Source organism: Gymnoscopelus microlampas (assembly GCF_963454915.1).
Source record: "Gymnoscopelus microlampas genome assembly, chromosome: 11".
Classification (NCBI taxonomy): Eukaryota; Metazoa; Chordata; class Actinopteri; order Myctophiformes; family Myctophidae; genus Gymnoscopelus; species Gymnoscopelus microlampas.
Genome location: NC_139948.1, coordinates 29943684 through 29957455, shown reverse-complemented (window position 1 = coordinate 29957455; position 13772 = coordinate 29943684). Strand labels below are relative to the sequence as shown.

Genomic DNA, 13772 nt, shown 5'->3' with positions numbered 1-13772 from the left:
GCATGCCTCTATCGTCTGAAACGCTAGTGCGCCTGCTAATATTGGAGCCAATTCTGAGAAGGTTTTGAATAAATTCCATAAATTCCAGGAAGTAGAGGTACTTCCGGGTGCTTCACGAGGGGTGCTTCATGCGCTTGTGAGCAACTTTCATTGAAATGAATTGGTGGGGCCGTGGGGGCGGGCCCAGTCCACTCTCTAGATATATTATAACTCTATGTATTAAAAAACCCATAGATGATTAAACCTGTTTCATTGTGCAATTCCAACTTTGAACACTAGATGTCACTCTTTGGGGATCTCTTCCCGTGACGTCTAAGTTGCCAGTGCTGTGTTGACATGTCCGCTTATTTTAAGCGACGTTGTGCTTATTTTTCTCTAAAGTTGCTTGTAAATATTCGTAGTTGCGGGTTACGTTTTTTTGGGCTTGTTTCTAGTGTTGTTTAAACCAGTGTTTCTCAAAAATGTTCAAGTCAAGGACCCCCAAATTAATGTTAATTTGTCTGCGGACCCCCATCTGAAAATATTTTATGCCAGGGAGTGGGATAGATTTGTATTGTTAAAATGCATGCAAGTATTTTTGGGGGGAAATAGCAGATCTACAAGCTCACGTGCACGCATTGTGAGCTTGTAGATCAGTTATTTATTTGTTAAATGGCTTCTTTTGGGCTTCTTTTCATAGACCTGGTTGCTTGTTTCTCTCGCAAAATCTGGCGTGCCATTGATGCTATGCATTGATGTCATCGTGAACGACCGGAGGCGGAGCAGCACTACTGTAAAGACCGACGCAGTGCGTATCCAATCCGGTGCCAGAGTTGGGGTTTTAAAATTGTACAGTGAGCCAATCAGGACGTAGTGAATCTAAAGAACTGGCCGTGAGTCAACCTCTTTTCAAGAGTGTGAAAAACACAGCCCTTGCCCCTTTTAAAGTTCCGTTCCGTGCTGCTGGGGGAAGATAAGGGGCCTGACCTACGGAGGGAAACGGATTACATTGAAATTAGAAACAAAAACCCAAAACACCCTCAGCATCGTTAATATACACCGGGAAGCATCGTTGTTCAGTCGAAGGACAAGGTCTGGTGCTGTTAAATGTGGCTATATATATTTTTCTAATAACGCTGGCTAACTTGCTATGCTAGTTTAGCCTGGTGTTGCTAACCCAGTTGCTAGTTAGCTTAGCTTCCACTGTCAGCTCATTGATTGCTCCAGTCAGCTAACATAGCTCTACTGTGAGATGTAACTCACTAAGCTATACGGTATGCTGTGAATAACCGACTGTGTCCGTCTTTGTTATGCTTCTGTTCTTACAATCGAAGGTGCTGCATGACATAAAGGTGCTGACTGACTGAGAACGTCAAAAAAATAAAGAAAATGGCGGAGCCGGACAAATTAAACATCGACTCCATAATTCAGCGTCTCTTGGAAGGTGAGAAGGACTCGTGTTTTAAACGCTCCCTGTTCAAAGCTATGTCAATAATCTATCTGCCGATCTTCATGGTGGTTTGGTGTGTGTTTCCTATTTCCTGGAGCATTTGGTAAGTCAACGCTAGTCAGCTGAGTTGCATAGTGCTAGCTAGTGGTGGAAAAAGTACTCACATTTTTTACTTAAGTAAAAGTTTAAATAACTACAATGTAGACATGCTTTGTTAAGTAATGGTTTGGTATTCACAATTTACTTACGTACAAAAGTAATGGCATCAACATGCACTTAAAGTACCAAAAGTAAAAGTACTCAGGAAGGTTCCATTTCACATGTTTTCCAAATGTATATACACATTTGAAAATAGCTGAAGTGGTTAGTGTATGTTTTGTAATAATCAAAATCTACAAAGTAACTAGTAATTAAAGTTTTAAATAATTGTAGTTGAGTATAAGTATAATATTTGCCTCTGAGATGTAGTGGAGTAGAAGTAAAAGTATTAAATTGAAAATACTCCAGTAAAGTAAAAAAAAAATCAAAATGTTTTTTAAGTACAGTACTTGAGTAAATGTAATTAGTTACTTTCCACCATTGGTGCTAGCCAAGCTCACTCACTTTGGACGAGCGTTATCGTTAGTTCTTGGGATGTGGACAAAAATGGCTCAAGTTTGTGATACTACTTTTGGGGAATCCATTTCGCTGTTCGATAGATCTTAATTGAGGCTATGCATTTGTTTGAGATGCTGAGAAATGTGCACAGAGTACACGCAGTGAAGTAGCATGTGTTGGCCTTACACCCCCTTGTTGTAGATGGAATACTAGTTTAACTCTACTTCACTCCCAGCCTGCTGCTTTGTAAGCATGGCCTGTAATGATACAGAACAGTTGAAATTATGCAATCCATTTTTTACACTCATGCTTGATCATCTCAACCAATACAAAGGGCTTGTTTGATATCAGAACTATGTAGCAGCATGGGTTTAAGTTAATGTTGGTTCAGTGTCTGTTTTTAGTATATATATATATATATATATATATATATATATATATATATATATATATATATATATATATATATATATAAAAAACATAAAATAATACACTGTTTTCTACAGCCATAGCTCTCCAATTCTAAAGTGCGTTATATACCCCATTTGTGGCCCTTTATGACAAATGTGAATAGTTACATGGGCATTATACAATTTATCATTGTAGCAAGTAAGTAGCCTTGAGATCCAATGATTCCCAAGCCATGAGGTTAATGGGGAAAGGATGGTTTATCTGGCTGACTGTTTGGTTTTGTTGACTGAAGAATTTGTATTACCTATTCCTCCACTCTAGATTTATGAAGCAAAACAGTCATATTTTAGTTAACATGCTGTGTTACTTCTATGTGTTACTAGTGGGAAAAGCAGATTACTTAAGTAAGCATCAGTGTAATTTACAAATTGCAAAACACATTTATGTTAATCATTCAGAGGCAAAAATGTGCAAGAATGCCTTTTTATGAATCATAATTTAGATTGACATTGAAAGATGTTGAGCAGGATTAGCTTTAACATTCCCAATCAGATAATTCTTAATAAGTATAATGTCAAATGTCTCTGTATATGAGCAGCACAGCGGGCAGTTTAGACTATTCATCATGGTTGTACTTAGCGTCTCAAAATACTGGTCTTTTCAAACTTAAGGTCCACATGATGGTGGTTATATAATAGGGAGGGAGCCCTTAGGTTATCACAGAAGCATAAATGTCCTCTTGACTCAATGGTATAGTTCATATAAAGATCACAGGAACAAGGTTGTGAACTCCAAACACTGTAGACTTGGTTTATTATCCTGTCCTTGCAGGGCAGGTGCATAGAACACTGGCACTGCATCCATTCTCGTCTATGACTGGTTACCATAGGAATGAATGTATGTTTACCTGTGATTCATAAGAACATTACTGACTCGGATGGACTTTGTCTCTTTGGCAATTATGTTTTATATTTATTACATCTGTATTGCCTGCGGTCATTCACATGGAAAGTTAGGTACGGTTGCTTGTGCGTTCCTTTTTAAATGTGTGTGTGGCAGGGTATCTTAAATTTGGCTAATACCTTGTATTTGTTTACATTCCTAAATATAGACCGTATTAGTTCAAGTTGTGCTGGTGTAAGTGATTTTGATTATTCACAAATGTGTGTGCAGCTTGAACCTCCTGGGAGTTTGACTTTGACTGTGGGCCCCAGCAGCTGCAGGACTGTGTTTTGTACACAGATTTACTTGGGCCGTGATAAGGTTGTCTGCCAAACTCAGGAGAAAACAAACGGGCTCGATAATGGCAGTATTTATATCCTATTATGTAACCTAGCTGACTTTTTTTTTTTTTTTACCAGTTGCAGATTGTGGCTTCAGTGGTCGACATATCTCAATACAGATGTAATGTTCATATTTTATTATCAATTCAACCTGTCCACTTCTGAGCAAACATTTATTGAGAGAGGAATAACTGTCAACTACATATGTTATTTCAAAACACTTGAGTTCATTATCGCCTTCAGACTTTACAACAGCTCAGCAAACCCACCTGCCTGTGTTTGCAGATCAAAACCAATTAAATGTGTTTGGATAGTGAGAGGTTTCAATTGGATTAGCTACTAGGAGGTCTCTGTGAACCCTGGGGGTCAGTCTGTCTTGCCAGTAGTATGTCTGAGGAGCATGACATCACATAATCCTGCCCACCACGGCACCCAGCATGGGGCAGGGAGATAGGCACCAAACAAACTGTTGATTCTGCTGCTCCCTACTCCCCTCCAATGGCTTTGCTATTGTGCTGGCCCAACTTTTTCTTTTCTAGCCCGTGCTCAACACAGCGGAAAGCCTTTTGTCTGTGGCCCCCAGCCTCTCTCCCACACCCCAATCTAAGCTCACGGTTGCCCATCGGCTATGTGGCTAACTTTGGAATAAGCTCCGTGATGGCTTAGCTGGTCATAATCCAGGTTTAAAGTGACGAGCACCGCTACAGTATTTATACCTACTTTTCACTGTTACGAACAATGTTTGTAGTTTGTGCCTTGAGATAGAGGCTGCTTTGTGTTTTCTTCACACCCATTGGTGGTTTCTTCTTAACATTAACCCTTAACAAATGTATATAGATTCAATTCCAAGTTTTTACTTGCTCTTCTAATCATCCATTTTAGCATCCCACTTGGTTATGCTTGCTTGGCATTTTCAAGCTGTTAGCTTGTGGCTGTGTATTTCAGTGTTGAATAGTTAACAACTGTTCAATCAATCACACCCATATGTTTATTATAAAGCTTCGCTTGCAGCCAGCAAGGTAATAAATGTCACCGGAAAAATGTGATACTATTCCTTTGCCAACATACATGAAGTAATATGTGCACTTATGTAATCCCCCCCTACAGCTTCTGTTCTGTGCTGCTCATGCATCTTGTTGAACATGTAGGAAAGATATGATTGGTTCTGTAATGGTACAAACAACCACGGTTCCAAATTCCATCAATTCTTGCTCAAGCCACCTACATTCAGGGGCGTCATTTGGGGTCCCAGGGGATGGCAATTGCCACCCCCTAGAGTTTTTAAGCTCAAGTTAATTTATTTTTGTGTATATACTCCATTATTCTTTCCCCTAATTTAGGTTTTTGCAGATTATTCAGATTTTAGATCTTTGTTGTTCAATGAAAAACATCTACATGTGAAAGTGAAACGCATGTTGTAGACACGTTTTCTTGTGTGCAACCATACTTAATCACTTTCAACCTGGTGTCCCTATTTTGGGCTTACCGGCAGTGGTAAGTGTTGGAAAGCGTCTGTTGTTGAGAATCTGCTGTTGAATGGCCACCCTGCAGTGTAGTAGTTGGTTATCTTATCATTTCTTAAATGATTTAAGCATGCACATGTGTGTGTGTGTGTGTGTTGTTGTTAAAAACACCATCAAGGCATAGGCTAAAGCCAGTAGTAGCCATCTGTCTGTGTTGGCTCTCAGGTGCATTCAGCAACTTTGTTTCACACCTTCCGACCGACTGATCCCCCGACTTCATTCGACTGCCAGTCTGTAATAATCTGTAGTAGTGTATTTGGTGGGGAGACACTTTTTTAAAGGGGGAAAAATTGCAGATCTACAAGCTCACAATACTTGAGCTTGTATCAGCTATTATTTTGCCCTTTTGAAATGGAACTCAAGTGGTGCCTTTTTTTGCCACCCCCCATTTTTTTTCTTGAATGACGCATCTGCCTACATTGCACAGCTAGCCATCAAAATGTCCAATACAATACATCTAAAATCTAAATCTAATGTAGAACATTATTCGTCCTGTGTTTCTGATGCAAAAATAATCTGAAAGGATGCAGTAAACTCACAATTGATGCATCCAGGGGATGCATGCTACTTTTACCCTGATAACGGTACATTGTGATCAACAAATCCGTGCATCTGTGTGTAGTCTGTTGAGTGCGTAGCTGCGTGCAGTCACGTCAGTCTCGTTCATCTAAACAAGCTGAAACACATTCCACGTTCATAACATGCCCGCAAAACAGTGCCGCGTTGCCAACGATTCAAACTGAATTATTTGTATCCATCCGGAGTGAATGCACCTTAAAATGACTTGGTACGACACAAACTGCAAAGCATGTGGGATTTGGACAGGTGGACAGACGACTATAAACTATTGTAGAGTTAACCACTGAAACCCTATATACTTAGTTGACCAGTCCCCATGGCTCTATACTGTCTAGGTCGGCACCTTTTTTTCTGTACCTATCATTACGCGTTGCGAGCTCGTAGAGCCAATATTTTTACAATGTTTGCCCCAGAATAGGGAGACTGGGGTTCATGTGGCTAACTGACTTGACAATAGAAAACTAAACTATTCAAGAGTTTGACTTTGACAGGTGGAAAACAGAGTGACCCATTATTTTATAGGCCTGTCAAAAAAAATCGATTCATGATTAAATCGCGATTCTTAATGCCACGATTTTAAAAATCGATTCAAAATATTAAAATCGATTTATTTTTATTTTTATAAGTTAGTACCTTTTTCACTGGCAATTTGTCTGAAATCAATGTCAGAAAGACTGCCTGACATGATCTGGCTGCATTGAAGTGTCGAATCGAATCGAATATCAATTAATCGCAGAATCGCAATTTTAATCGAATCGGCACCCTAGGAATCGATTTTGAATCGAATCGTGAGGTAAGTGAATCGTGACACCCCTATTATTTTAGCTACATTATATGCATCACTTTCTATGCAAAAATAAACCAAAAAGTCAATACATTCAAATATAATTTTCTGAGCTCTTGACAGCCCTAGCCTACATTTCTTTTACATATAATTCTTTTTAGATTTGGGATTTTTTTTGTTTAATTTTCAGATTTTTGTTTTGTTTTCCAACAAGAAATTTCAACTGCACAATCATTTTTGTCAACAAAATGTTTTGGGTACCCACTTAATTTCCCTGGGACCCACTCGAGAGATCACCAGTGAGTCCAACGGCTCATTGAAAATGGTTCAACATCATTGCTTAAATTTGCCTTGTAAATGACAAAGTGTCATCACTCAAATGCTACTATTCGGCCCGGACCTCTGGCATAGCGGTCCGGGCACCTAGGCTTCAATGTAGCCTGACAGTGCGTTGCCGATTCTAATCCCGATCCCGACGGCGTTTGCTGTGTGTCACTCCCCATTTCCTGTCAACCCACTGTACTATCAATAAAGGCATACAAATATTTTATTTTATTGGAAGAAAAGAGAAACTTGTCATGAAAAATCATGCTACGTATGGAAATGCAGTGTTTTCCCCTATAATCTTTTAAGCCCTGGTGGTATGAAGTATGTAAGCTATTAAAGCTAACATTAACTAGCTAGTAGTAATCCCAACTAGAAAAGCGTGCTCCTTGGCACTGGAGCAACTCAGCCTTTTTTATATTTACATTGCATTATGCAAAGAACAGAACGACAACGTCTCGATTTAAGGTTGTATCTTCATCAGGTCATAAATAAATACAGGCTACAGGTGATTTTTAAACCGGTGAGAGGCAGGGGCATGCCATTCAATTAGCCAATGTCCAGAGGCCAACAGTAATGAGATGTGCACCTTACTACGTACATGGGAGAGATACACCCGGTAACAGCTTAACTATGGTAATGTTAAATTCATCGAAAACACACGTTCTTGGTTCCACGTTCTTGGTTCGGCTGACTGATATTGTTATTCTAATAAGTGAGGGGGGGCTTGTTTTTTTTATTTTCTTTATTTCATTTTCCCCAAAGAATATTACAAATAAATAATAATTTTCAATAAATAGTAATTGAAAAAACACGGCCCTTCACATTAGAAGGACCATCAGTCACAAGAACTAAAAACGGGTGTTTTCGATGAATCTAACATGGTTAAAATGGAGTTTGAAGTTACAATGGGTTTGTATAGGAAGGAGGCGTGACTGATTAAATTCATATCTAAATACTGAATCAAGCAACTTAAAAACTGACTGGGGAGCTCACAAAAGCCTGAGTAGATGATAAAATGACCCAAAACATGTTTAAAAGTGAAATAGCCCTTAATATTGGCAAAATAAAAGGCTATAATAAACAGGCTGGCACCAAAGTAAAATAAAGACATTTTGACAAATGTAATACTTTAGTGGCACTTAAATATGGTGGTGCTACAACTTTGCACTGCTGTGTATAAAGGAATTGCAACTGAATGAAGGAATGTGCATTTTCTTTTAGATAATGGCAATTATTGTGCATAATCGTCATTATCGTTTCCATGTTGAGAATGTTACATTTTCTAAAATGGTGGAAATAGCATATCTTCAAGCTCACAATGCGTGACAATGAGGCGTGTTGTGAGCTTGTAGATCGTCTATTTCCACTATTTCCACTGAAAGTATTAAATCATTAAATATGGCCCATTTTGTCCATAGTGCATTACATATTTTGATTATTGGTACTGGTCATTGTCAGTCTCTTTTGTATACTGAAGTATTTTTTTCCCTGTGAATTTGCGTTTATAAAGCCTAAAAGGCAAACAGAAATCTTATTTTGATTTATTTTCCAATGTGCAATCCCAAAAACTTGTTAATCACTATTATTTGTATGACTATTAATTGTCAAGTAAAATGTCATGATTGTGACGGCACTAATTGTGGAGACATTAATCGTTAACAATCTAATATATAATCATAGCATACCCCTACAATAGGTAGACTGTACGATTATTCAGAAATATGAGGGGGACGAATTCATTTCTTTTCAGTCAACTCAGTAAAGGGTTCCTTTTTCAGTTCCTTTTTAATGGAGGCAAAACAACTATCTCTGGAATATCAATGCCACTACAACACAAACACTTGAAAGGTTGTGTTTCATACACACCGGGTGATTGCCTTACATACTCTATATGGAATTATCAGCAGCTGTATTGCAGTCTACTTCTGTCATTGCCTGCTCTTGATAAAGTTCTCATTTCACTTTCCCACAATTATCTACTAGACAAAAACTAAATGGGCTGCTTGTCAAAATCCCTGCCAACATGCATGCATGGATGGTTTCCTTTTGATAGCTGAAACTGTGTGAAAAAACAGTGAGTTGACAAACCTGCTACATTCCACTGCTCTTATCTGGTAACAGCAATGGAGCTACTGACGTAACAGCAGCTGAGCTTAGTTTTGACTATTTTCTTAATTGGTTATACTGTAAGTCGTTTTTCATGGTCTTGTGAATTTTGTGTTTTTATTTTATTAAACTGTGATAATGCACCTCAGCTCATGGCATTTCAACTCTGCTTCTTTTGTAAAGATGCTCCTCTTTGATATTCAAATGCTTACTGGCTTCTTTCAAAGTTGTGCGCTGTGCTCCTTTTGCAGGCTCTTTGCTATAGTTGCATCAGCAAAACCAATCGAGTGGGGTTGGCGGGTGTGTGAGGTTCTCTTAGCCTGGGTTTGATCAGCTTCAGAAGCAGCCAGCCCTTGCACTCATTTCAAGCTAACCAAATCAGACTAGTTGCATCTGACTTTCTGAGATCACATCATCTAACTCGCACCTGCATGCACACTGCAAGTTCATCATGTCACTTTGTGGTTGAAAAGTGCTACACATCTACCCTTTTGTTTACTTCAGATTCTAAGTGTGTGTGACAGTGTTCGGACTGAGCATGGGTTTGTCACTTCTAATCACTACTCTGTATCTTTGTCCTGCTTCCAGTTAAGGGTTCTCGGCCAGGGAAGAATGTCCAGCTATCAGAGAATGAGATCCGTGGCCTTTGCCTCAAGTCTCGTGAAATCTTCCTCAGCCAGCCGATCCTGCTTGAACTAGAGGCTCCTCTTAAAATCTGTGGTGAGTTATAAAGAACTCGGGTCAATGACAATTGAAAATAACAAGAGCCACCAGTATGTGCTACATTTCACTGGCCAAGAGTTGAATCTGCAGCCTTCATTCCCATTGCCCTACCTGTCACCCAGACTGCATTCCTACTCTTGGTCTCAGAGTAAGAATGCCAGGAGTAGAATTAATGTGTAGTAGAATGTGTTACCCTTTACAAATCGGTGCAATAAACTTGAAATGAGAACCTAGCCAGAGAAGGTTTGCAACATACAGTATTCTCACTGTAATTGACTGATCTCTGTGTATGGTCTGGTAGCCTGTTTGCCCTATTTGTTGTCAAGACATGGTGTTCAAATTTTACTTTTCTGCTGCCCCCTACAGGTGATGTCCATGGTCAGTACTATGATCTCCTGCGATTGTTTGAATACGGAGGCTTCCCTCCAGAAAGCAATTACCTGTTCTTGGGTGACTATGTGGACAGGGGGAAGCAGTCCCTGGAGACAATCTGCCTGCTGCTTGCCTACAAAGTCAAATATCCAGAGAACTTCTTTCTGCTGCGTGGCAACCACGAATGCGCCTCTATAAACCGTATCTATGGCTTTTATGATGAGTGTAAGTGCAACAGAAACCCTTAGACCAACATGCTTTCCTGTTTATTGTGTCATGCCATAATTGTTGCGCCCAGTACTCATCTTCTCCCCACCTTTTTTATTAGGCAAGCGACGGTATAACATCAAGCTGTGGAAGACCTTCACAGACTGCTTCAATTGTTTACCTGTGGCTGCCATTGTAGATGAGAAGATCTTCTGCTGCCATGGAGGTAGGCCTGGACAGTGTACATATTTATGGATAAGACTTTTATTTACTTTTTACCACAAGTAGGGTCTTAGGTTGTTGTTGTTTTTTTGCCTTCACTATAGTTTTTGAACTCTGTAGCACTTTGAGATTTGGAAAAAATTAAAATGCGTTACAAATAAATTGTATTTTATTAGAACATTTTATGGTTCTAAAATTATATTCTCTGAATTAGTAAATTGATTGTGTCATGTCCACATCTTCCTTACAGGCCTCTCACCTGATCTCCAGTCTATGGAGCAGGTACGCAGGGTGATGCGCCCCACAGACGTGCCTGACCAGGGCTTGTTGTGTGACCTGCTGTGGGCTGACCCCGACAAAGATGTCCTGGGCTGGGGAGAGAATGACCGTGGGGTGTCCTTCACATTTGGGGCGGATGTGGTCGCCAAATTTTTGCACAAGCATGACATGGACCTTATATGTAGGGCACATCAGGTAAATGAAACCAGACAGTCTGAAAGCTGGGCTAGCTGCAATGTTGAAGCTTTATCTGTTGCTTTTGTGAGGAACCGGTAATACGATTCCATTGACAGTAATTGCATGGCGAAACAGGTTTCAAAATCACACTTGGCACATAATGAACATGAAGAAATCAAACAAAGCCAAGTCTGACGAGTCTGATTCTGTCTTACATTTGTGGAATGAGCAGCACAGCTGAGTATGGGTTGCGCCCATGAAAAATCTCTGCCAATGCAAACGGCTTATTCTGCTGCTGTTATTGTTTTGAGTTTCCTACCCCAGGTGCATGCAGGTACCCGCCCCGGGGGTCCAAGGGGTCCTGGGGGCTCGGTGTCACCCAATAGGATCCTACTCTAACAGACCTCCAGGCCATTAAGGGGCCGTTCTAATTTTATCCGAAGGACAGGCCTTCATTTTCCCATGCACCTGCTGGCCTGAGTCCTGTTTAATGGAGGTTTTCCCCCAGAGAGGGGAGAGTGCAACAGCTTAGGAACTCGTGGGCCCTTGTCTCCCCATAGTATCCTATGGGGAGACACGAAGACCCCATGTACCCCCAGGTCAATAGCAACAGCAGGATAAGCTGTTTGGCACTGGCAGAGATTTGTCACAATTGTCATGGGCGCAACCCACATACCCCGCTGCGCTACTCATCCCACAAATGCATGGTCGTTACAAATGGGGCACCATTTAAAAGGGAAATATACAGGCTTTCCAACGATGTACAAGTTATTGCCAAGAGGGATTGTTCCAACAGAAAAATAATCTATCAAACACACATTTGGGATGGCTGCAGAGGACTTGTATAGAGCCCTGAGGGACTAGGGACCCTAGCCGAACAATGTTCAGCGTTGGTTGTATGCTGCAGCCTTTAGTCTGTTTTCCTCCTCATTTCACATGTACTTTACTCGCACACCAATTTAATTTAAGCAACGTTTTGGTCAAATAGACCTGAGATGCTTGAAGGTGGTCTGTGCAGACGGTGTGCGGGTCATTTAATTGTATTCTCTGCGTTTGATCCCTGCCTACGCACGCGTCTGAGCCGATCAGGTGGGCATAAGACTTTGTTTCCTGTCCATGTAATTTCCATGTAATTTACTGCCATGCAATCTCTGTCCTGAAGGTGGTAGAAGATGGATATGAGTTCTTCGCCAAGAGGCAACTTGTTACGCTATTCTCGGCCCCCAACTACTGTGGAGAATTTGACAATGCCGGTGCCATGATGAGTGTGGATGAGACACTCATGTGCTCCTTCCAGGTGGGTAGACAGACCTCTCATGGCTTTCCAGCCTACTGTCTCTTTAAACCTTTGTTTTTGTTTTCAGCTGCCTAGGTTTCAAGCATTTCCTGCCTTATGAGTGATTCATCATAAGGCCTGTCAGGGTTCCTGAAGGGCCTAGAAAAAGTCTGAAAATACCTTTCATAGTTTTTTTTTCTTTTTTTCTCCCAGGCCTCAATGTTTTAAATACTGTCAGTCTCAAGAAGAAGTCATAAAAAGAAATGTTCTTTTAGAATCTACCTAGTCACCCTGACCTGGATTCTCATTTTTATTTTCTCTGGTAAAATTGGTCCCTTGAAGGGCAACATCGGTGACTTTTAACCTGAATCGTAGCAAAATGCTGCCAGCGCAGTCAGAACGTGAATTAATGTCCTCACAATTGAACCAAAATCTCCAATTTAAAGCATCTTTTAATTTAACTGGCTGAAACATGCAGTCACCCTAATATCCTTAGCTGTGTAAAAAAACAACACATCTCTGTCCTGTCTGCCAGATTCTCAAGCCAGCAGATAAGAAGTTGTATTCTTATGGTGGCGGAGGTGGAATGGGATCTGGGAGACCAGTCACCCCACCTCGAAATTCAGCCAAGGGCGCCAAGGCCAAGAAATAACAGCCGCTGCTGGATCCTATTCCCAGAACCAGCCAGCCCTGTCGCTTCAACAACACTCTTCCTCTACCTCCCTACTCGTTTCTCCCTCTTCACCAAACAAAGCGACAAAGCAAACAGTATCCAGGGTTCAGTTCTGCTTTTTTGTTTTTCTCTAAAAACTACTATTTTTACCCGTTTGTGTGTCTGATTGTGTGCGTGTATGTGTATCTGTGTGAACGAGAGAAAACGACAGTGATGGGAGTTTGTTGTATACAGTGTGTATGTTTTCTCCTGTACCCCCTGCTGTTACTCTGTCACTTTGTAGATTAAATGAGTCCTAAGCCCTCAGTGATGTAAATGCTCACCTGGGGGATGGGTGGGTGGGGAGGGAAAGGGGGAGGAAGAGAGAAAGGAGCCTTTACTGTTTATGTTAAGGTCCTGCACTGTTTAATGCTAAACACAAGCTTTTGTACATCCTGTTTGAGAGGTGTGTATGTGGGTGGGGTGGGTGGGAGAGGGAGGGTTTGGGGGGTCGGGGTGGAGTTGCACGGTGAGATGTTAAAACCTGATTTATACTTGGTTGCACGACGGTGTCGTGCATCGACCATAGCAGATCTGCAAGCTCGCAGTGCATCGCTCTGCAAAGTCTTGACCTTGCAGATCTGCTATTTTTGGTGCTTGTCACAGGCATGCAACTAAGTGTAAATCAGGCGTAACAAGCACATACTGTACCACACTGAGAGCCTAGGTGGATATGTGCAGATGGATTCTTAAACTAAACGGATTCACCTCAAGCTATAAACTTTTTTCCCCCTTTGAAAACCAAGAATTGAAAATACAATCATG

The 13772-nt window shown here is 40.8% G+C and overlaps 1 protein-coding gene across 1 annotated transcript; it reads left to right on the top strand.

Moving 5' to 3' along the window:
* Positions 1-913: 913 nt before the first annotated feature.
* Positions 914-13313, top strand: ppp1caa (protein phosphatase 1, catalytic subunit, alpha isozyme a). Its single transcript, XM_084071479.1, has 8 exons — positions 914-1071; positions 1314-1423; positions 9628-9759; positions 10129-10359; positions 10463-10567; positions 10814-11037; positions 12182-12316; positions 12831-13313. Exons 2-8 carry the CDS (start codon positions 1369-1371, stop codon positions 12945-12947), a joined length of 999 nt encoding a protein of 332 aa, XP_083927605.1. The 5' UTR covers positions 914-1071; positions 1314-1368; the 3' UTR covers positions 12948-13313.
* The last annotated feature ends 459 nt before the right edge of the window (positions 13314-13772 follow it).